Genomic DNA, 24,585 nt, shown 5'->3' with positions numbered 1-24,585 from the left:
TATTACTTTAAGCGAACACGTACATTTTAAGGACACCTGTAAGATAATTTCACACTGGAAACAACTTCCGCAGTCTGGTTTCCTGAAGGGTCACGTGCCCTCCTCCGACCGGGGAGCCTCTGGGCAGCGGGACGACAGCCCGGCCCACTGGCCCACGGGAGTCGCCTGCTGCCCGCCACGCGCCCACACGAGGGCCTCCCCCACTCCTGGTGCCTCTCAGTCTTTCCTCCCCACCTTCTCTCACACTCCTGCCATCAAGCTTCCATCCCCCCTTTTTAAAGGTAAATCACTATGTATGTTTTACAATTTCTCTCTTAATTCAGAATTTAACATTTCTTTTTAACTGTACTAATACTTTTATTAGGATTGTTATTGTTTCTGGTCCTTGAGGTATAAAATCGCAGAGGCTTTGAATGGTGTATCTCTAACCCTATTTTGCCCACAAGCCATGTTAATTTTAGTATTTTGTACAGAATGAGTTTTTTTAAGAATGCATATCATGTATCAGCAGAAATGCCTGGCATATTGAAGAACAAGCTTAAGAAATACTTCGAAAGGCTCGTTCTTCCTCATGGAACCCCCTCCTGCCTAAGCCCTGGTGCCGTCCTTGCTCCCCTGCATGTGCCCCCCACCCTCCTGCCTTCTCGTGGCTGGGCTCCCAGCACAGGAGGGGCCTCTGCAGCCAGGAACATGCCCCTTGATGGGCAGCTAATGACTGATCTCCACAGATACATGCTGCCCTGAATCTGGCTGGGAGTGACTCTGACATCTTTGGTACCAAATTAAGTCAGACGCACCCATGTGCAATGTTTACAGTCAGAAGGCCTGGCTCCACCACTTGACAGCCATGGACTTTGAGCAAATTAACGGAACTTCTCCTGGGCCTCAGTGTCCTGAGAGGGAGAGAGCTGCACAGAAATGAGAAAATTCTACATCTAATGTGCTTAGTGCGGTGCCTGCACATATTCCTAAGAAAACTGTGCCTCCAGTGTATGAATAAGTTCAAATCCAGCGACCCTGTATGATGATAAAGTCAAAGAAAGCAGCAGTACTATTATGACTCTGAAAGATCACACAGTGGGACTATCTCTAAAAATAGTATAAATACACATCCGTATTTTCAATAATATTAATGAAAAAAACCCAATTCAAAAATTGTCAAGGACCTCAGCCATAAAAAAGAATGAAATAATGCCATTTGCAGCAACATGGATGGACCTAGAGAGTATTATGCTTAGTGAAATAAGTCAGACAGAGAAAGAAAAATACTGTATGATATCACTTATATGTGGAATCTAAGAAAATGATACAAATGAACTTATTTACAAAACAGAAATAGACTCTCAGACGTGGAGATATATTAGGAGTTTGGGATTAATATGTACACACTACTGTATATAAGATAACCAAAAAGGACCTACTGTATAGCACAGAAAACTACATTCAATATCTTATAATTACCTATAAGGGAAAAGAATCTGAAAAAGTATATATATACACTTTATATATACACACACACACACACATATGTATATACATATATATATATAACTGAGTTGCTCTGCAATACAGTTGAAACTAACACAACATTGTAAATTAACTGTACTTCAATAAAAAAAAATTGTCAAGGACCTGAACAGACAAAAATGGCCAATAAACCCATGAAAAGATGTCCAACATCACCAGTCAATAGGGAAATGCAAATAAAAACAAGATATCACCTCACATCCATTATGATGGCTATTATTTTAAAAAATGAAAAACAACAAGTATTGACAAGAATGCGGAAAAACCGGAACACTTGAGCACTATTGGTGGAAATGCACAATGCCACAGCTGCTGTGGAAAACAGTTTAGCAGTTCCTCAAAAAGTTAAAGACAGAATCATCATATGACCCATCAACTCTGTTCTTAGATATATACCCCAAAAAATCAAAAGCAGGGACTGAAGCAAATACTTGCACCCCAATGTTCACAGCAGCATTATGCACAACAGCCAAAAGGAAGAGACAACCATTAACAGATGTCCATCAACAGATGAACAGATAAACAAAATATGGTGTCTATATACAATGGAATAATATTAGCCATAAAAAGCCATGAATGTTGATACACGCACAACATGGATGGACCTTGAGGACATTACACTAAGTGAAAGAAGTCAAACACAAAAGAACATATATTGTATGATTCCTCTGAAATGAGGTCCCTCGAGGAGTCAAATTCACAAAGGCAGAAAGTACAGTGCTGGGTACCAGGGCAGGATGGAGGGGGATGGGAGTTTTTTTTAAATTAATTAATTGATTAAATTTTTTTTGGCTGCATTGGGGTCTTTGTTGCTGCGTGCGTGCTTTCTCTAGTTGCAGTGAGTTGCGGTGCACGGGCTTCTCATTGCGGTGGCTTCTCTTGTTGCGGAGCACAAGCTCTAGGCGCGTGGGCTTCAGTAGTTGTGGCACATGGGCTCAGTAGTTGTGGCTCGCAGGCTCTAGAGTGCAGGCTCAGTAGTTGTAGCACACGGGCATAGTTGCTCCGCGGCATGTGGGATCTTCCCAGACCAGGGATCGAACCTGTGTCCCCTGCATTGGCAGGCAGATTCTTAACCACTACGCCACCAGGGAAGCCCAGGAATTATTTTTAATGAGGACAGAGCTTCTACTTGGGATGATGAACAAGTTCTGGAAATGGATAGTGGCGATACTTGCACAATACTGTGAATGTGGTTAATGCCACTAAACTGTACACTTAAAATGGTTGAAATGGTAAATATTATGTTATGCATATTTTACCATACACAAAAAAAGAATTAACAAAGAAAAGATGCATCCCACATACCTGCAGAATTTGGTTATTCTTCTCCTGAAGCTGCAGAGACAAAGACTCTTTCTCTTTTTGGTAAAGAGACTGTGCCTGCTCACGCTCAAGTTTATGTATCGCCTCTTTTTCATGCAAAGCAGCTTTCTTCTCACTTTCAAGTTCACCCTGTACAAAAGCACATTATTAACAACAACAAAAAATGCCATTAAGTTATAAAATTATCCTTGCTCCATTTCTCTGCTGTTCACTAGATTTTAGTTCATTCAACAAATATTTATTGATTCCGTATTCTGTGCCAAGAACAATGATCAAAAAGGCCAAGGCCACTATCCCCAGTGAACATGCGTTCAAATGTGCTTATCATATAGAATACAAAAGAAACAGCCTGCTACCTTTCCCAATGATCAGGTTAAGAAAGTCTCCATCATCAGGGTATCATGACCATCAAAATCCAAGACATTTAGAAACCTAATTTTCTCTGGTTTTAAAAAATAAACCCTGTTTCTTCTTAAATAATAAAAAATATTTTTTAATAATGTTCACCTAATGAGTTAAAATACATTAATGAAATAAGCTTTTTTTTTTAACTACAGATATAGCACTTCCAGAATGGCAGAATAAGGACCTTCAAAAATCCACTCCTCTACAAGAGCACCGAGAACACTGGCAAAAACTGTCAAAATCAACTTTTTCATAGCTCTGGAAATTAAAGTGTTCATTAAAAACAAAGGCTGAGTCGCCATCAGAACAGGAAGCTTTGGGTGTTTGAACCTGCCCTAATCCCATCACTCCAGTCTCTGGGATAGCCTTGAAAATGCAGCCCAGGGAATTCCCTGGTGGTCCAGTGGTTAAGACCATTTCAAGCTTTCACTGCTGTGGGCCCCGGGGTTCAACCAGGGTTCAATCTCTGATCAGGGAACCCGCCAAAAAAAAAAAAAAAAAGAAAGAAAATGCAGCCCAGCAACTATGGGGGGAGGAGGAGAAGAATGGGTTTGCAGCTCCACCAAAGCACCACCACCAACTGTCACGAACTGACCTGACTGGCAGCTCACTGAAAAGCTCCGTTCTCAAAGCTGGTTTTTTATCGGATCTGATTCAGAACTCACCTCAACAATCCTGTGCCCAAGCCATTTGGCAAAAACAATTAGCAGCAACTGTTTAACATCTCAGCGGCCTGAGGCAGTGATAACAATTGGAGCTAATAAGAGGCTGATCAAAAAACTTAAAAGGAAGTGAAAGCTAAGGCAGAGACGTATACTGCCTGCCACAGCATTGAAGGCATGCCCCAACCAGAGCCCCACAATAAAGAGATAAAATTATAAAATGAAACCAAATAGATATTCTGAAGCTGAAAAGCACAATTACTGAAATAAAAGTTTCACTAGAGGGACTCAACAGCAGATTCAAGTGAGTAGAAGAATCAGCAAACATGAAGACAGGTCAAATGAGATTATTCATTCTGGGGAACAAAAAAAAAAAAAGAAAAAGAAAAAAGAAATAAAGTAAGTAGGCTCACAGGCCTCTAGGACATCCTCAAAGACCAACATACACATCATGAGAGTCCCAGAGGAAAGGACAAAGGGAACAGGGCAAAAGAATACTTGAAGATAACATGCCTAAAAACTTTGCAAATTTGATGAAAAATATTAATCTATACATAGAAGAAGCTCAACGAACGCCAAGTAGGATAAACTCAGAGATCCACACCTGGACACATCATAACCAAACTGCTGAGAGACAAAGAAAATCTAGAAAGCGGTGAGAAGCAAGCAATTTATTTTGTCTTTTATATTTATGTGTATAGTTTGTAATTCTTTTTTCTATGTAATTTAGAAGACAAATGCATAAAGAACGAGCATAAAGTATATACAGATGTTCTTTGTATGACAATATTAGCACAAAGGAGGAAGGAAGGAAGGAAGGAATGAAGCTATATCGAAGAATAATTTTGTGAACTATTAAAATTAAGTTGGTATTAACCTGAACCATATTGTTATAAAATGTTCAATGTAATGCCCAGGGCAGGCACTAACAAAACTAAAAGCAAACAAACAAAAAACAAAAACAAAAATCAAAAAAATATAGAAAAATAAACATCAAGGAAATCAAAACAAAAGAAGGCAGTAATGGAGATTTAGAGGAACAAAAGAGACAGAAGATATATAGAAAGCAAACATCAAGTACTGATACACCCTACAACATATATGAACCTAGAACACATTATTCTAAGTGAAAGAAGGCAAACACAAAAGGCCACATTTTGTATGATTCGACTTCTATAAAATGTTCAGAAAAGGCAACTCCACAGAAGTGGAGAGTAGATCAGTGGTTGCCAGGGGCTGGGGGAGGGAAGAGACTGCTAACGGGTGGGGGGTTTCTTTTGTGGTGATGTAAATGTTCTGGAATTAGACAGCAATAGGAGTTGTACAACTTTGTGAATATACTGCAGACCACCGAACTGTATATTTCAAAAAGTGTAATTTTTATGATATGTGCATTATATCTCAATAATGTTGTAATTAAAAACAAAACAAAACAAAACCACAGTAAAAATCATTGTGAGAAGTAGTGCTGAATGCTCACTCATCCTGTGCAGACACCCTTCCGTGGCAACAGGCCCCTTGAAGCAAGAAAAGGCTTGACGTGGCCGCTGCTGAGTCACCAAAGCAAGGCCATGAGCAGCGCTTAGATTTTCCCAGGCTTAAATACAGCCGGCTCTTTACCATGGGGTTGGACAGTGTGGGTCCACTTACATTCGGATTGTTTCTTTTGGGCCGTGCCGCACAGCATGGGGGATCTTACCTCCCTGACCAGGGATCGAACCCGGGCCCCCTGCACTGGGAGCGTGGAGTCTTAGCCACTGGACCGCAGGCAAGCGCCATGGATTTTGTTTCAATGGTAAACACTACAGCACCACACGATCCGTGGCTGGTTGAATCTGCAGATGCACAGTAATGGCGGATACAGAGGAGCCACATGTACTGAGGGCCAACTATCAATTACACGCAGATTCTCAACTGTGTAGAGGGTCGGCACCCTTAATTCCGTGTTGGTTAAGGGTCAACTATTTGATGACAACTTCTTAAAAGAAAAGGAATGTGGGCTTCCCTGGCGGCGCAGTGGTTGAGAATCTGCCTGCCAATGCAGGGGACACGGGTTCGAGCCCTGGTGTGGGAAGATCCCACATGCTACGGAGCAACTAGGCCCGTGAGCCACAACTACTGAGCCTGCGCTTCTGGAGCCTGTGCTCCGCAACAAGAGAGGCCGCGATAGTGAGAGGCCCGCGCACCGCGATGAAGAGTGGCCCCCGCTTGCCACAACTAGAGAAAGCCCTCACACAGAAACGAAGACCCAACACAGCCAAAAATAAAAATAAATAAATTAAAAGTAACATTAAAAAAAAAAAAGAAAAGGAATGCTAACTAGTCAATTTAAATATAAAAATGAAAGAAAAATAGTTGCCTCGAAAAATCTGTTTCTAAGACAATGAAAATGTGTTTTAATTTTACATATCAAAATTAATTTAGAATAAATTTTTCTTACTTACTTTGCAGGTGAGAAAGGATAGCAATGAAATAGATCACTCTTAACCCCAGTACCTTTAACTGTGTGACCTGCTGCTCCAGCAGCGCCTCTGACTGACACTTCAGCAGTTCAATCTCCTCTTGACAGCAGAGCCGCTGCTTCTCCTTCTCCTCTTCCAGCTCCGCAGGAACCGAAGTGCCCTGCTTGAGTGGGGAGGAAGGTCAACACTGGGCCTTGACCATGTGCGTGGATCTGTGGTGAGGCTGGAACTCAGCTTATTCCACATATTTTCACTGTGACGACACGCAGCAGTCAGGTTATAGCTCATAGAAAAATTCAAGTCACTCTTTGTGGGCTCTGGATTCTCACCTCGGTCACAAGCATCAGAAAATGGGGTTTGCACAGCACAACACTGAAACTATACTTTCAAGTTCTAGAGACCATTTCTGAATTAACACAGAACATTTTTATAAACTTCCTCTCCTGGAATAGGTTTATTTCAATCCTTTAAAAGGAAGAATCAAGTGCAATTTCAAGTTAGGACATGTGGCAGTTTCCAAAGCCCTTTAACTGTCTCATCTGCACCACACAACCACTTCATGGGAAGGACGGGGTTCACCCAGATGGTTCACAGCCAGGAAGGACGCTGCAGCCCTGACAGTAACCGGATTTGACCAGGGATGCTGGTTCCGTGTGTGCCAACCACAAAATGCTAGTGAACAAGAACAAAACCCTGAATGCCAACGGGCACCACAGATCGGCAGGGCAAGGCCAAGGGAGAGGAGGACAAGCCACACTCCCTTTCCCCAAAAACAGACTCTAGGACACTGAAGGATGCTGGGAAAAATAAGAAAACATCAATACCCAAGAAGAGGCAAATCCCCCAAGGCACATGATAAACATGAATCACAGCGGACCGCTCTTTGGGCGCCAGCGCCCCGGCACAAGCATCCGCACTCCTCCCTCTCAGCACCTTCGGCAAACAGGTCCTGAGGGCAGACCCCGCACGCTCGCCTTCCTGTTAAATGCTCTGGTTGACAGATCGAAGTGTAAACACCTGCTTCTTGAAAAACTTGACTGAGCCACAGATCACATTCTTCAGGCAAAAATCTTTCACGGAAGCCAAACGTATACAAACAGATAAAAGTGAACTTCTGTTTGGGGTCAGGGTCAGAGTCCAAGAGCACCCCACACCCCCACGTGCCTCGAGTCCCGGGACCTGCAAGCTGCACTGCACACGTGAGAGTCCGGGCCCGGGGGCTCAGGCTGCTCTTTCTGGCCATGGGGTCCTTCCAGGCCTTGGGGTCACTGCCCACAAACAGAGAGGACGGAGGGTGGGTGCCATACGAAGCTGTGGCTGGGAAGGGGGAAGGAAGAACCAGCCCACCGATGCCAAGCCCCTGGGTCGTATGCCGCACTGAGGCCCCACGGGCCCCAGCACAGAGCTGCCCTTGCTACAGGGAGCGGGAGCCAAGCACAGGACTTGTTTCCCAACCTTCACTGTCTCAGGAAGGGTTTCCAGGCAGCTGGCAGAGAAACGCCAAGTCCAGCAAGACGTCCCAAACACAGTCAGGAGCAGCAGCACGCAGCGCCCCTCCCAGGCACCCTGTGGCTGGGGAGATCACCCTAACCTGACACCTGCGAGGGGCAGTGGGGACACCGCGACCTGTCCTGCCCAGTGCGCCCCCAGGTCTGGAGCAGGACTTCGCAGAACGCACCAGGCCGAGGCCAGTGTGGCGGAGCAGGGCACAGTCAGGAGAGGCCACAGACGGCATCGCGCATTCAGCCCCGTGACCTGGAAGCCTCGGCACCCCGGGGCTGGCTGCGCGACCTTGGCCCCCACAACCTGACCGGACAGGCTCAGAGGGGGTTTTACTTGTGCCACTCCCTGCACCCCCTCAAGACCTCCTTACACACAATCGTTCTATTTCCAGCCTGACTAAACTCTCTTTAATCTGTTCTAAATGGTGAAGTCAATATAAGAAAAAGATGTTTTTAAAAACTTATTCTCGAGTTTTTCTGAAAATCCACAGAATTACGTGGGAAGTGTCATATATATTTTAATCATTAAAAAAACATAACGGATACACTTAAAGAAAAAAAAAAGTAGTTTTGCACAAAGAATACCAACATAGTATTAAAAATAAATTCAACTGATAATGAATTAAAGACATTCAAACTATATCTAAAATAACCACAGGTTCTCTTAATATTTTTTAAAAATCATATGAACAGATTTTTCTTTTCCCCCCAAGAAAAGATGACATTGCCTGAGCAATCAATAGTGGTCATACGACGGTTAACTCTTGCTTTCCTTCCACTGCTTAGTGTTACCAATATAAGGGTGATTTCTTTGCAGGACACTTATCTCTAAGAAAAGGAAATGAGGCTTACGTTTTCAGAGAACTTTTCTCACAACCAAACTCCAAAGGGAAGTAACCTGAAAAATAATCCAATCGCTTCACAAGCGCTGGGTAAACAACTCTTCTGATAAGTGACACTGCTTTTCAAACAGGTGCAGAGATATTTGTGGCCCAGATAAAACCCATTCACAGAGAAAGAACAGCACGTCCCTGCTATTTTGGGGACAATGACCACAGCACCCCAGGAGACACCCAGCAAGGCTTCATGGAGTATCTGCCTGTGAGGAGAGCCTGAGGGAAGATGGTAGGAGGAAGAAGCAACGCCTGGAACTATTCTCACCAAGACATGGACCTGAATCCCATCCCGTGTGTAGACTGCTGACACGTTTCCAGGGAATAAGGGGGAAATGTTAGCCAACGTCACAGGAAGCAGTAAAAACAGATTCAGCACAACTCAGCCCCCCTATGTGGATCCCAATTTGACCAGCCACAGGTAGAGACTGGAACTTAGGCTGGATATGTGATGAAATTAAGGGATTACTGTTAATTCTGCAGGTTAGCATGGAGCATGTTATGGTATATTATGGTATATTTGGGCGGCTAATGCACTGAGATTGGCACATACCCATGGGCAGTCAGATTCTGAGCTGTTCTCTGTTTCTGTATATTTTGAAATTTTCTCCAATAAAGAGTTAAAATAAAATAGGGGAAGAAACTGCATATCCCACCTTCCCACAAACCCAGATGTTTTCTCCTGTGAAATGAGCTAGACTTAGGTCACTTAAACAGTATCTAATATTCACATCCTTAGAAGCAAAGTAAAAGAATGACATACTTGAACAAACAACTAGAAAAATACTTCCCAAATGATCTCAGCGCTCTGAAGAGAGTCAACTCGGAACTACAAAAATGCCGAACGGAAGAGCAGGACACATGTCACGACCAGGTGACAGAACCATCAGAGTGAACAAACAGGATCCAACAAAGTTTCTTTGGAGGGAGGATTTTAAGTCAGTAAATACCAGGGAAGGCCAGCGGCAGAGTCTGACTCTTCAGAGGATTAGAGAAATGAAACTCAGATACCTCCACAGGTCAGCAGGTCTCAGGGGAGCGCCCCAGAAGAGGAGGACGTTGCTCACGAGGGCACGAGAGCAACGAGAGCACGACAGCAAGAGAGCAACAAGAGCAACGAGAGCAACGAGAGCAACGAGAGCAACGAGAGCAACAAGAGCAACCAGAGCAACCAGAGCAACGAGAGCAACGAGAGCAACGAGAGCAACGAGAGCAACGAGAGCCACGAGAGCACGAGAGCACGAGAGCACGAGAGCAACGAGAGCCACGAGAGCACGAGAGCACGAGAGCAAGGAGGGAAACGAGAGCAACGAGAGCACGAGAGCAAGGAGGGAAACGAGGGCAACGAGAGCAATTGGGCTGCGGCCAGGACCACCGTCTCCTCCACGGTGCCTGCAGCAAGCACGGTCCCCGCAGCCACTTGACCCCTCTGTAAAGGCCCCTCAGGACTGAACTCGAGGGGCTGGGGCACTTAGGACATCACAGGGACAGAACGCGGGCTGCGGCGGTGAGGGTGACCTCGGTGGCCTCGGCCTGCAGCGGCTTGAAGCAGGATTTCAGTTCCCGACCAGAGACGGAGGCTGGGCAGCGGCAGTGCGAGCGCTGAATCCTGGCCACCGGACCACCAGGGACCAGCGGCCAGTGACAAGGCCCTGGTCCGTCAGCTGTGAAGAAGTGAATTTCCGCAGAGAGAGGGAAAGTAGTGAAGCAAGTAAAGTGTTCATTAGAAGGAAAAAGAGTACAGTAGACACACGGGCGGGCTCAGAGAGAGAGTCACGCCCTCAGGGCAGTTTGAGTCACTTTCGTGGGCATTTCTTCCGGGTTTCCTTTGACCGACCCTCTTGCTCTGCCTGGTTCTGAGTCCGCGTTTGGTGCATCTCAGGGTCCTCCCATGCCTGCGCGCACGTCTCTTAGCCAAGACGGATTCCAGCGAAGAGGCCTGTGGGTGGTTGGCATCACTTACTGTGAGGTGGCGCCCCTCCCTTTTGGACCTCCCAGGAGCCCTTCTGCGCATGTGTGTCGGGAGGGTCTCCTGGACTTCGAGAATGAGGCACATGTGGTCTCTTATCTTCTATCTGGGCGGGGCCCAGCCTCCTCCATCACCCTGCTCTTATGGAGCTTCCGCCCACAGGGGAGAAACTGTTCAGCCTGGGGCCCATCTACCTCCTGCCTCAAGGGAACACTGAGGGGACGCTGAGGGGACACTGAGGGGACACGGGGGCTGAGGGGATGCTGAGGGGACACTGAGGGGGCTGAGGGGACGCTGAGGGGACACTGAGGGGACACGGGGGCTGAGGGGATGCTGAGGGGACACTGAGGGGACACAGGGGGCTGAGGGGACGCTGAGGGGACACTGAGGGGGCTGAGGGGACGCTGAGGGGACACTGAGGGGACACTGAGGGGGCTGAGGGGACGCTGAGGGGGATGAGGAGACACTGAGGGGACACTGAAGGGGCTGAGGGCGTTTTGTCCTCTGTAATGAAAGCCGAGTAAGAGGACACTGCGAAGAGAAGACGGCCTGCGTGACGTCACCCGTGGCCAGCGGCGCGTCTGGGCTCAGCCAGGTTACCGGGTCTCTCCGAGCGCTCGTGGACACGGGCTCCCTGGGTGTGGATCTCTCCCGTCCTCATTCCCCAAACACGGGAGACCTGGATTCAGGGCATCTCAGGGTCCAAGGAGCAAACCAAGAAAAATGCCAACTCCCAGACTCTTCAGCCAAACAAAAGGGATAAATGTCATATTTGTGCTTCCCTTTATTTTTCTCCGATCCACTAATTCTCATTCTGGGAATTTCCACGTGAAAAAACAGTTTAAATGCTAATTTCAGATCAGTCAATATGTACACACACAGCTAAGAGCACTGACTATTAACCTAGGAAACCCAGGCGAATACCAGGCCTCATTTTACGGTTGAAATGAGCTATTAGCACGTCCTTTTGAAAAGCCCCACAGAAAAAGTACCTACAAAAATTTATAACCTCAATAAGTTTGTACACATGACTTCACAAAAAAACACCAGTTATCCTTACCCCCAGGAAGACCAGAAGATGCGGAGACACAAGTATTTCAAATCTAAGAACACCAAGGCAGAAGGGCCTCAGGGGCGTCCAGCCAAGTGTCCTCAGATGGACTCCAGGGGTTTTGCAAGCCCTGCGAGGATGGTGTGCAGAATTCCGTGCATACACGCATGTCTGCACGTGTGCTACGCGTGTGCACTACACACATGCAGGGCGGGCAGGCGGGGCAGCGACACCACGTGGGGCCTGGCTGCATGGCGTCCACACACACCTCTGCCATCCTGTGTCAATGCAAAGGGCACTGAGGGGTGTGAGCCCCACACGGGTCACGAGAACCCAGGCCAGGTCCCAGCCTCCACGGCAGCCGCACATATTCAAGAAGATTCCAACTGCTTTGTGAGACTCCACTGTAACCTCGACCTCGCAATTCGACATGTTGCTTATACACATGGTGACGCGCTACGTTTAAAAATCCAAAGAAGTGGGCATTCCCTGGGGGTCCAGTGGTTAGGACTCGGCGATTTCACTGCCTGGCCCCGGGTTCAATCCCTGGTCAGGGAACTAAGATCCTGCAAGCCGCCCAGAGGAACCAGAAAAAAAAGAAAAAAAATCTAAACGAGAGCCCATAGCGTGTGCCGATCCCTAAGAGCACCTGCTGGGGGTGGTGGTTCTGCGTGGACACACGCCACACACACACCCAAGCAGCCCGCCTGCTCCATCCTCCTCCACAGCCCCCGCCTCCTCCGGCCTCCCCTGGGTCCAGAGGCACGGGCCCTCTCCCTGGCCCCGGCAGACCCCCGACACCGCCCGCCCCCAGGCTCCCCGCGAGCCTCGGTCAACCTAGAGCAGGGCAGCTGCCTCCACCAAACGGCCCCCGTGGGACAGATCCGGGCACTTTGCCGCTGTCCTGCCCTCCAGGGGCCCTGCCCTCGGTCAGGTCCTTACTGCCTACCTGACCTCTGAGATCCTAGCGACACTGTGTGGCAGGGCCATGGGCACCTCGGCAACAACTGCCCTGAAGAGGTTTGCAGGACGGGGCCCCTGGGAGCAAAACCCTTCCGGGCGCGCTGCCCTGGAGCCCCGGTCTGTGCACCGCTCTGGGCCCAGGCCACCGCTGAGCAGAGCACAAGCGTGAGGAGCGCAGCACGTGGCACGCGCTCCACAGGGGACGCACCGTGGGCTATGCAGGGCACAGGGCGCGGGGCCGTGAGTCCCGGACGGAGGGGCCGTCCCAGAAGGCAGGGCTCATGGAGAAAACGACTTGACGAAAGGGAGGCAAGAGTGGGAGTTACCAGGCGGGGGACAAGGCCAAGTTCAGAGGAGGTCACAGCCAGGGTGTTCCAGAAACTGCCAGGCAGCAGGTGTCCGGCGTCACGAGAACAAAGAAGACAGGACATCGGGCCAGAGGACGCTTGGTCGGAGTCTGTGCAGGGCTGTGCCCCCAGGTTGCACCATGGGCCCCGGGGTTTTGGGGTGCAGCACGGGATGCAGAGGACACGTAGCACCTGCCGGGCACCTTGCACAGGCAGCCCCTGAGGGACCCCGCAGGTCCCACGCAGCTCAGAGCAGGCCCCGGGCCCTCTTGACAGGTGTGAGGCCTGCCCAGCGTCCACCCCACTGCGGGCCTCACAGATGCCCCGAGGGCTCGGATCACGAGGAGAAGCCTCAGGAGGCCCAGCGGCTTTGCTGATGTCACCGGCACCCCCGTGGTGGCCAGAGTCTGACCCCCAGGCCATCCCTGAAGCCACTGCTGCCCAGAAGGAACCTGTGGGGGCCCCCTCCTGCAGAGCCTCCCGCACCTGCATCTCGGCCACATGCCCGCCCCTGAGCTCCTGCAGGGCTTTTTGCTGCTGCCCCAGGGGCAGGCCCTCAGCAGGCCACACCAGCTCCACCTGCAGAGAGCGAGTCCACAGGGCACTGCCCCCCACACGCCTGTCCTGTCACCCACACACACCTCCCAACTGCAAGGTGGGAAACACTCCACGTGCTTCCTACAAGCGCGTTTCACACTAATAAAATTAAGCCACGGTTTAAAATACATACATAGCTTTCTCATGTAAAAAATGCGTACTTCTCCCTCCTGATATTCTTTTAGAGCTTCATTTTCTTCAAACCCTATAATCCGAGGGAATCTAATTTAAATCCACAGGCTGGGAACAAGCCCCCTTCCCCAGGCATCCGTCTGCATGGGAGGAAACCGAAGCTGACGCTGAGAGCTCGCTGGACTGGCCTGGGGGCACCACAGCCCTCCAAATTCACACCAAGAGGACAACTCCCAGGGAGGGGCTGCGACCCCTGCCCCGGGGCCCGACTTCAAGGACAGGCCCGAGGCTCACGACCCCAGCTGGAATGTGCTCAGCCCTCGAGGAATTTGTTCAAGATCTCGCCTGCAGGGACTTCCCTGGCGCTCCCAACGCAGGGGGCCCGGGTCCAATCCCTGGTCAGGGAACTAGATCCCACATGCCGCAACTAACAGTTCTCACGCTGCAACTAAAGATCCCGCACGCGGCAACAAAGATCCCGCGTGCCGCAACTAAGACCCAGTGCAGCCAAATAAATAAATAAACAAATAAACATTATTTTAAGAAAAGGAAAAGATTTCGCCCGCAGACCACACAGAACAGGCAGAGCCGCAGCATAAAATGAAGCCACCCCACCTGTCAGCACTAGGCTGCCTTCTTCCTTCCGCCCTTCAACAAGCTAAACCAGGAGCAAAGGACAAAACCCCCCCGGAACACCTCATACAGCACGCCTCAGTCACCAGCGAAGGGTCTACCTGGTACTTGTGTTCTCACAAGGCTGAGATTTCCTGCTTTGTAATCTGGAATATCTACTTCTTAAATACGTGACAAAAGTATGAAGGCGCCAGAACAGGGTCGTTCCTGAGTGCCTGGCGTGCACACCGGGCCCAACGGGCACAGAGCAGCCTGTCCCCACACTGAATTCCCGCTACGTGACCACGTTCTAGCCAAATAAGTGCGTCCTATTCATGACGTACGAGTGCCAGGGGTCTGCAGATGAGGAAAGGGGAGCGCTGGCCAGGGCAATGGGGCCGTCTCCAGAAGCTCCTTTCATACTACAGCTGAAAGCACCTGCCAAGGGGACAGTCGCTGCTCTTGACACAGGACAGAGGGTTTAATCTCACAGAAATCGGGAGCGGCCCCGAGGAGCACTCTGAACCCTTTGAAATCCCACAGGGAACGCCGTACGCAGGCACAGGCGCACGTTTGTCCAGGATCAGAGATCCAAAGCCTTCACCAAGGAGCCTGTGACCAAAAAACGCGTAAAACTCACTGTTCTGTACCCGCCTGAAACCCGCCGCTGTCCCTGGGACACACACACACACACACACACACACACACACACGTGCAGCTGACACACATTGGGCAACAGAAGACACCAGTCCTGGGGAAGGGCGAAGCCCCGCGCCTCACCTGGCGAGCTCCGCGCGGCCGGGAGGCTCTCACGCCCTCCACGTGCTCTGTGCTCACTCCCGCTGCCAGGCCGTCCTCTGCGGACGGAGGCTCTTCGCCGTGTCTCAGCCTCAGCTTCTCTGACACCCGAGTCAAAACCACGTGGTGAGAAGCGTCCTCTCCCTGCGGCTGCTCCTCCAGGCCCCGCAGCTCCAGGCCCCGCAAGGTCTGCACCTCAGACAGGTAACGCGACTCCAAAGCGTCCAGGCGGGACGCGTGTCTGCTCTCCAAAGCACTCATCTCCGCAGCGTGTTTTGTCTGCAGCTCAGCCACGCGGGCTTCTGAGAGAGCCCACCACTCTCGCTCCAGAGAAGCCCTCAGCGCATCCACCTCGGCCTGCTGCCGGCTCTCCAGCTCCGCCGTCAAGGACAGGACGTGCTGCTGGTGTCGCTCCTGGAGCAGCTGGAGCTCGCGGGCGTGCTTCTCCCGGGCCTCCTGCAGGAAGGCGTCTTGCTCTGCGGCGAGTTTCTCTGTGATCTCTCGACGTTCTTCTAAGAACCTGAGGAGACAAGCCAAGTGAACACGGAGACCCAACGTGCAGCCACAAAAGCATCAACCTCACACTTCTCACAGGAGACACCACTTTCTACCGGTGAGACCATCGTGCCCAGATTTCACCTGCTCTTCCACCTCCCTGGGCTGCAAATGGTCTGAGCCCCACTGCCAGCCGTGAGCGGACAGCGAAGGGGCCCACGAAGCCAGAGGAGCTCAGAGGCCAGAGCCCAGGGGCCCCCGGTCACAGACTGAAGTACAGGACACAGGACCCCCAGCAAGAAACCACACACACATTTCCACAGACACCACAGGGAAGCAGGTGTGACCGCTCCTCGGCAAGGAGAGGACATCAACAGGGAAGGGGCAGCGGCATCGTCTACAGGAGCCAACAGGGCTGCAAAGAGCATTCGAAAGACCCCCAAAACCCCTTCTGGGTGAATTAGGGGCAGGAATTAAACGAGCTGCAGGTGACACTGGCTGGCAAACACAGAAGCGGGGAGACGCCCCTCTAACTGAAGCACCCAGCACCCCAGCAGAACAGGGAAGAATCTCTACGGGGCGCCCATTCCACGTTAGTGCCACGTGGTGCGTTCAGGTGAGTGACGAGAGCTGGATGGGTTTCAGGTACTAACTGTGCACCAGACACCACGAAAGCCTTTCCACTGATCAGCCCATGCAGGAGGGCACGAAGGCCTCATGAGTTTGTCCACCGTGCCTGCGTCCTTCCAGCTCACACAGTGGGTCAGGATTTGAACTCAGTTCTCAGACCCCAGAGCAGAAGCTCTTGCACCTGCCTCATGACGCTGGGGAGCATCTGCCCCATGAGAAGCAGCAAAACCAACAGCAGCTCCAGTGACACCAGGACTCACCAACACCCCTGGTCACTACAGCCCAGATGTGCAAAGAGGCAGCAAACCAAATCACATTCTAAATCTATTTAAAACTTCAAGGTGTACGTACATAGTTCAGACAAACTATTTTTTTTTAATCTGTTTGAGTTCAAAATACACAAGAAACTTCAGAAATGAACCACACGTCCCTATGATAAATGAGGCTGAAGTTCTGCTACTGAAACTGTAAACCGTGCAAAGAACACAAACGCCCGTCAAAGATGCATGCAGGGCAGCGTGGATCACGGGACGGGGGCTCCACAGGAAGGACGGGGAGGCTGCTGCCGCCAGCAGGTCCCGCAGCCCCAAGAGCCACGTGCGCCCTCCCGGGGGCCGGCCTCACCCAGCCAGGCAGGCGGCTCCGTGCCAAACAGGAACGTCACACACCTGCTCTGGGCCAGCTGCGGCTGGAGCGCACAGTCCTCCTTCAGGCGGTCCCGGTCCGTGGGGGCCGGACCGCCGCCCAGCTCCCGGCCACACTGGCTGCACTGCAGAGGCTCGTTCCCCGAGAGCCCCAGCTCCAGCTGCCTCAGGCGGCCCTGCTGCTCCACCAGCGACCCCTCCAGGTCCAGGATCTGGGCCGCCTGCTGGTCCTGAAGCTGCCTCATTTCGGCTTCTCGAAGCTCAAACCTGTGCATCAGGGACAGCTTCTCGGACTCGGCCTGCTCCCGCAGGTCGAGGAGCCCCTGCGCCAGCCTCTCTTCAGCCCCTCTCCTCAGGTCCTCACTTGTGGCTTTCCACTCGGCCTCTCTCTCGCCGAGTTCTCGTTTCATTAACTCAATCTTCTCCTTAGCGCTCTTCAGTGCTTCCTGGTGAGCTTCAACTAAAGTACATTTCACCTGCAGAAAGCACAATTTTATTTAAGAGAAGGAAATTAAATGAAAAGATCACTGGCAGCAACAACCCAAATCCACCTCTGAAGAGAGAGAAGTTCCACAACATACAAGCACTAGTTCCATAACGTATTGCACTGAACAGAGCGATGGCAGTGTTTCGCGTCCTGATGGGAATAAGGGAGCCTAGAATGCACAAATCTAAGACTGTTTGCTTAAGTAAGACGTGTCCGCATCCCGGCACCTGGCCCCGACTGTTAGCTCTGGGGCTGGCAGGTCTGGACACACACGCGAAGGGGAGCTCCTCTGTGGTGCCAAGACCAGCCCAGGGGATCAGACACGTAAGGGGCCTCCCGTCAAGGGAAGGCCAACCCCCCAGACAGAGGAAGCACCACCAGCCAGGATGGAGCCACAGGAGGGCAGCAAACAGCGCCACGCCAAGCCTCTGGACTCGCACAATGAACGTTCCGGGCTCTACACGGGCCCTGAGCAACAGACTGAAACCAACACCCTTAAAGGTGTCGTGTGAAAAGGGAGGTGAACCAGAAAGCTGAACACACACAAATATCCCAATTTTCAAAAAAGGAAAGAAAGGTCAACAGACTACTGATCATCACCGAAAAGAAACAAAACCAAACCAAAAAGGTTTGTGAGATTGACCTCAACTCTTTATTCAAGTTATTAAAGCTCAGGGCCTGCTCTTAGTGATGGCTGAGAATCAGCTCTCATCAGAGACAACAACTGCAGACTCTGGATAAAATCCAAGAGATCCCGGGGCGGGAGGAGGTGTGTGGGGTGGGGGGAGGGGGGGGGGTGGTCTGACACCCAGAATGAGGAAACGGCCTGGGTCACCGACCTGTTGGTGCCGTGCACATAGAAATCTTACTTGTTTGCACCAGAGGAGCTGGGAGGTGAGGGGGGAAAGCCCATTAGGACAGAGGCAGAGCAGGAGAGCTGCAGAATCTGTGACTGAATCCAGCCCAGCTCTCAGGCTGGTCCCCGGTCATACACGCGCGAGCAGACCCCAGAGCACAGCCAAGGCCAGGAGAACTGAAGGGCCCAGCACGGAGAAGATGGGGGGGCAACTGGCCTCGGAAGGGGGTGGGGGCGGGGCGGTCTCCTGGGACTGAACCCTTAACCCGTGGGGTCGGCACTAACCCCAGGAGATACCGTCAAAGGTAAAATGGACAGAAAAACGTACTCCATCGAAGAAAATGCAAACGAAGGTTGGAATGACTACACTGGTAAAAGAGCAGGTAGATTTCAATACAAAGAAACTACAGGACAGAAAGGGGACATTTCATTAATGATAAAAGGGTACATTTCTCAGGAAGACATAACAATCATAAATGTGTAATAACGGAACCATAAAATACTTAAAGTAAAAACTGAGAGAACTGAAGGGGGAGAGAGATAATTCCACACACCTCTCTTAATAATTTACGTAAGGAGATAAAATGGTGGTCCAGGAAATACATATACACCTGAACGTCAAAAGCCTTCAAGGAGAGTCTGTCCTTCAGGGAACGGTGCCTGAGAAGGTCGTGTGCCAAGGCAGACGGCCGGCGAGCGAGCCGCCCGCTGCGGGGCCGCGGGCCTCCCACAAACCTGTCCGAGCCTGCTCTGCCCCCGTCCGCACCCCCAGCGCCTCAGTGTGGGGACAGCACGTGATCCGCCTTGCCGGTAACAGCAGCTTCCTATGCAACTGCTCTGATGGAGGAGGAACCCCAGGGAGGCTTCGCGGGGAAGACCAGGGGCGACAGCAGCACCTCCCAGATGGTCACCCTGGGCCGCTCGGAGGGAACACGAGAGAAAGTCATCTCCACTCCGCTCCTCCGAACTGCGGTGAGGCTCGCCAGTAATTTAGGGGAGGGGTCTCATCACCGCGTGTCCGCGGCTGCACGACCAGCAGTCAGCGAGAAGAGCCTGGAGCTCAGGACACCACAGAAGACACAGTGGATGAGGCCTGAAGGGGGCCTCGCCAACCACCCTGGCGCCCCTTGAGGACCCCGGCCAGTTCCCCTGAGCACTGGGGGCACCTGTAAAGAGCACACTCGGGCCCCGGCTCAGGTGGCATCCCATCCCGACCCCGAGGAAGGCACCCAGCAAGCAAACACTGCTCCAGGTGGAGGGCGTGCTGGACCTCGGGGGCTTGCGCTGACCCCGGCCGGTTAACACGAGGCCCCGGTGGACGTGGGAAGTGCAGAGTGGTGACGTGTTTCAACTTACTTTCTCCAAGTCCTCTTTTAGGCGGATTTCATGCTGCAATTTCTCATGTAAATTTCTATTCTCTACTTTTAAGAGGTCGATTTCTTCCTTGAGCTCCGTGGGAAGAAGCAGGAGATGAGCCTTGTGCATGGTTTCCAGACCCAAGTCTCCGGCTGCCACCTCCAAGGCCGTGCTGTGTGCACCCAGGAGGGGCAGCCGGGCGAGCTCTGCAGGGGACCAGAGGGCAGGACCGTCAGGCTGACCCGCAACTCAGGCTAGACACCTACCTTCAGAAGCCTCAGACAACTGCACGAAGATCCTGAAACTCCCCGTGTGGGCTTGGCGTCAGAAGTGGACATGACACACCAAGTGGTCTTCAGCCAAGTGGTCACTGAGCCCCAGGCCCAGACGAGCAGGCCCATCCTGAGTGGCCCACACCCGCTGTCGCTCCTTCCGCCTGGGTACCGGGTGACGTGGCACCCCCAGAGCTCCTCTGGCCAGGGCTCACCACCGTCCCAGGCTCGATAAAGAGCCAAGCGTGGCCGAGTCACCGGCTGGCAGGAATGTGCTGAGCGGCGGCCGCGGGGCACCCCTCACACAGGACGGAGAACAGGGAGCACAAGACGCCAGCAGGCGTGACCCAGCTCTCTGGGCTGCACTCTTCCCCTCCACAGGCCCGCCCGGCTCCGAGGCCCCCGGCGGGGACCCTCTGCCTTGCCCCCTCAGCTCTACGCGGGACCCACCCTCTCCTGGGCTCGTGTCCAGGGCCGGCCTTACGTCTGCTCTCCTGGGTCCCTGACCATACCCGGGGACGACCACAGCTTCCTCCGTCCCCGTGACCCCGGGCAGGCCCTCTCCTGACACGCCCAGGCCTGCTCCTCAACCCGCGAGGAAGGGCCCCCGGCGCCCACACTGCAAAGTAAACGGCCAGTGTGTGCACGTGGCTCTCATGGGAATCAGTCACCGCCCAGAACGTCCCCTGCAGGCCGGACTCCAGGTGACACAGCGGCACTGAAAGCACACACCTTGGCCGGGCTCTTCCGAAGGCCCCACGTGCTGCTCCCCTTCCAACACCTGGGTCCCCGCGAGGACCGCCTCCTGCTGGACTTCCTGGGAGGACTCCCCCGCTGCTAGTTGGCGCTGGTGGTTTTCTTCTAGCTGTGTGTGCAACCCCAGGCTCTCCTTTGGGGAATCACAGAGAAAACCTTCTAATGACTCTCTCAGCCACGTTCCTGAATCCCTGCCTCCCAGGGAACCCCCCCACGGAACCCCCCACGGAGCCTCGCCACGCAGGGCCACGCCGCCTGCTGCCCGTCTCACTTCCAGCAGGGAGGCGGGCCTACTCCACCGACACCGAGCCGTGGGCACTGGGTCCCCCACCGGACCCCCGTCCCTCGCCCTCCGCACCCCAGGTCAGGCCTCCGGGACCAGCCACACGGCCAGGGCCTTGGTGGAAGGCGTCCCGCTCCACCTGCGGCGCCCGGGTTTCTCCTCTCTCCCTGCCCTGCGCTTCCCATCCAGAGCCGGGCGCTGGGCCTGCCCCCCGAGGACGACGCTCCGGAGCGCAGGGTCCGAGGGACTCGAGGCCGTGTCAACGTTTCCTGTTCCCTCAAAATGCAACCAGTCACCCCGTCTTCCTCAAAATCACAGAGAGGCCACGGCAGCCTAAATGTCCAGCTCTCAATAAGCTCGAGTTATCTTTTAAATCAAGACTGGAGTCCTCACACGGTCACGGGAGAAAACAACTTGACTGACGGGCGGAGTCGAGCGCCCCCGACACAGCTCGGCTCACAAGGGTCAGGCTTCCCAGCACGTCGGACGAGAGAGACCCGCCATCCCGGGAAAGAAAAGGGGGCCAGAGTCTCACCCCCCGCCAGGCAACAGCCCATTCCAGATGACAAAAACAAAGATAAAATACAGGGAAATCCTGCTGTGCCTGGAGACTGGGGACGGGGAGCCGAGAGCAAGGGGCTCCCGGCCTCTGAGAAAAGGGCAGAAACATGGCTGCGACGACCAAACAAGTCAAAAGACATTCAGCCTCAGTGACAACCAAACAGTTGCAGCCAGAGAGACACTGGCCAGGGGTCAGCGCCGACCAGAGGGGCATGGGGGTTCCCAAACCCAGCTGGGGGAGCTCCACCAGGCACCCTCAGTCAACATGGCGCGTCAACACGCCAAATATACACCACGCATGCGCCCACACACGGGACTTTTGCTTAAACACACGTATACTCTATCGTTTTTATATTCCCTTAGATGATAGGAGACATAATTCATAAACCTATGAGGAGAAGAAACAGTGAAAGAGGTAATCAGTAAGCCAAAGGTGACCAACTGCTGGAAGACGGGAATCACGGATGCTCACAGGGGTTGAACGGGGAGCCACCTGAGAGCTGCCCAGACACCCGGGAGGCTGGGAAGCAGGTACAGGGGGCACAGAGGTGACTGCACGACCCCCAGGGGCTGCGGACCAGGAAGACTGGCGTGGGGGGAGGGACCTGGCCGACTGGAGTGGGGACCCCACTGTGCCCCTCTCCTCAGGGACCCCAGCAGGAGGCTGGTGGAGACCAATGGCCCCAGGAGGGGAGGCCACCCCCCAGCCCCCAGGTGGAGCCTGCCTGGTCAGACAGCCCCGCAAGACCCCACGGTGCCTCACGCTTCGTGACGGCACAGCCTCAGGTCACCAACCAATGCACGGACCACAGACGTGCCACACAACACAGAGACCCAGACGGACGGAGACACAGCAGGAACTACACGGAGCCACAAGAGGCCTCTGAACGCTAACGGCCGCCTTCAGACAGGAGACCAAAGACATCCCGTCCCTGACGCTGAGCAGAGGACACAGGAAAGAACACAGAACAAGAAGGCAAAGCCCTCCGAAATTAACAGTGACAACGGAAATAAGATAGTCAACTGCAGAATTAGAGGAGAGGGGAGAAAAAAATCTCCCACCCCCTCCAAAAAAGCCTAAAGCAACATAAAAAGAGAAATGAGAATTGAAGGAAACCGGTGGTTCCAGCCTGGAGGTCCAGCGTGAGGCTCGCAGGAGGATCAGAGAGAGAACAAACCACATGGAGGAACAGCTGTCCGAACACGCTGAACGGCTGCTCAAGACTTCCCAGAAGTGGAGACAGAGTCCAGGCCCTGCCTGTTCCTGGTGTGAAAAATGGACACAGACTGCCATCTCAGGGCTCCCTGGAGCGCGGAGGGGCCTGAGAGCGGCCGGGGGCCCAGCCATGCCGCCAGCACGGCACCTCCACCCCCAGCACCGGGGGCAGGAGGACAGGGGAGCCACCGGCTCCTCAGAGCTCCGTGTCGGAACAGGCGCGGAAGGCTTCCACTGCCACAGAGAGCCGTGTGGACACGGCTGCCCACAAAGGTCGGAGATGCCAGAAACCAACGGCGTGGAGGCCGTTCAACGAAGAGGAGCGTAAAGGCCAATAAAAAGACGCCCAGCACGCACTCTCCCCAGCGCTCCACTCTCCGGTCATCAACACGCACGACACAGGCGGCTGGGGAGCTCGTGGAGAGAGGCAGGTGACCGCGCCTGCATGGGATGCAGGCAGGACCCGACCTGCCAGCCACCCGCCTCCAAGTCATGCCTTGAACCTCGGGTTGTTGTTTTAAACAAGCAGACACAATGCAGCCTGTGGAGTCACCAGAGACACAAAAGCAAGCCTCCCTCTGCTTGTCAGGGTCACAGAAGGAAGCTTTTGTGAAAAGGATGGAAATTCAGATTTGATAACATAAAGACAGTCCAGTTCCCAACTAAAGATTAATGAAACAAAACCTTTCTCAATGTTTATGGAGACGCTCATATACCTCAACAGCAAAAAAAAACAAAAAACAAAAAATAACCCACCTGATTAAATAAAAAACAGGCAAAAGACCGGAACAGATACTTTTCCAAAGAAGACACACAGATGGCCAACAGGCACATGAAAAGGTGCTCAACATCACCAATCCTCAGAGAAATGCAAATCAAAACCATGAGGTACCCCCTCACACCTGTCAGAATAGCTACTATTAAAAAGCCAACAAATAACAAAGGTTGGCGAGGATGTGGAGAAAAGGGAACCCTCCTGCACTGTTGGTGGGAATGTAAACTGATAGAGCCACTATGGAGAACAGTATGGAGGTTCCTTAAAAAACTAAAACTAGAACTACCATATGACCCAGCAATCCCACTACTGGGCATATACCCTGAGAAAACCGTAATTCGAAAAGAATCATGTACCACAATGTTTATTGCAGCTCTATTTACAAGAGCCAGGACATGGAAGCAACCCAAGTGTCCATCGACAGATGAATGGATAAAGAAGACGTGGCACATATATACAATGGAATACTATCCAGCCATAAAAAGAAACGAAATTGAGTTATTTGCAGTGAGGTGGATGGACCTAGAGTCTGTCATACAGAGTGAAGTCAGTCAGAAAGAGAAAAACAAATACTGTATGCTAACACATACACATGGAATCAAAAAAAAAAAAAAATGGTTCTTAAGAACCTAGGGGCAAGACAGGAATAAAGACGCAGACATAGAGAATGAACTTGAGGACACGGGGAGGGGGAAGGGTAAGCTGGGACGAAGTGAGAGAGTGGCATGCACATATATACACTACCAAATGTAAAACAGATAGCTAGTGGGAAGCAGCCACATAGCACAGGGAGATCAGCTCGGTGCTTTGTGACCACCTAGAGGGGTGGGATAGGGAGGGTGGGAGGGACACGCAAGAGGGAGGAGATATGGGGATATATATATACGTATAACTGATTCACTTTGTTACACAGCATTGTAAAGCAATTATACTCCAATAAAGATGTTAAAAAAAAAGAACTACCATATGATCCAGCAATTCCACTCCTGGGTATTTAACCAAAGAAAACAA

General features: G+C 52.0%; 1 protein-coding gene across 7 annotated transcripts in view; it reads right to left on the bottom strand.

Annotated features, from left to right (window-relative positions):
- PCNT (pericentrin) overlaps window positions 1-24,585 on the bottom strand; it is a 105,229-nt gene that overhangs the window by 62,392 nt on the left and 18,252 nt on the right. For 6 of the 7 annotated variants that reach the window (XM_068547246.1, XM_068547248.1, XM_068547253.1 and 3 more), the window contains exons 11-16: window positions 20,716-20,872; window positions 19,712-19,917; window positions 17,037-17,488; window positions 15,226-15,763; window positions 6,414-6,542; window positions 2,833-2,979 (exon numbers count right to left, since the gene is read on the bottom strand). In XM_068547246.1, coding sequence (XP_068403347.1) covers window positions 2,833-2,979; window positions 6,414-6,542; window positions 15,226-15,763; window positions 17,037-17,488; window positions 19,712-19,917; window positions 20,716-20,872 — 1,629 coding nt within the window. The remainder of the gene's footprint in view (window positions 1-2,832; window positions 2,980-6,413; window positions 6,543-15,225; window positions 15,764-17,036; window positions 17,489-19,711; window positions 19,918-20,715; window positions 20,873-24,585) is intronic. The other variant, XM_068547247.1, reaches the window with a different exon arrangement.

Source organism: Eschrichtius robustus, chromosome 6 (genome assembly GCF_028021215.1).
Source record: "Eschrichtius robustus isolate mEscRob2 chromosome 6, mEscRob2.pri, whole genome shotgun sequence".
Taxonomy (NCBI): domain Eukaryota; kingdom Metazoa; phylum Chordata; class Mammalia; order Artiodactyla; family Eschrichtiidae; genus Eschrichtius; species Eschrichtius robustus.
The sequence above is the reverse complement of the archived record's forward strand: the minus strand, read 5'-3'. Positions and strand labels throughout refer to the sequence as shown.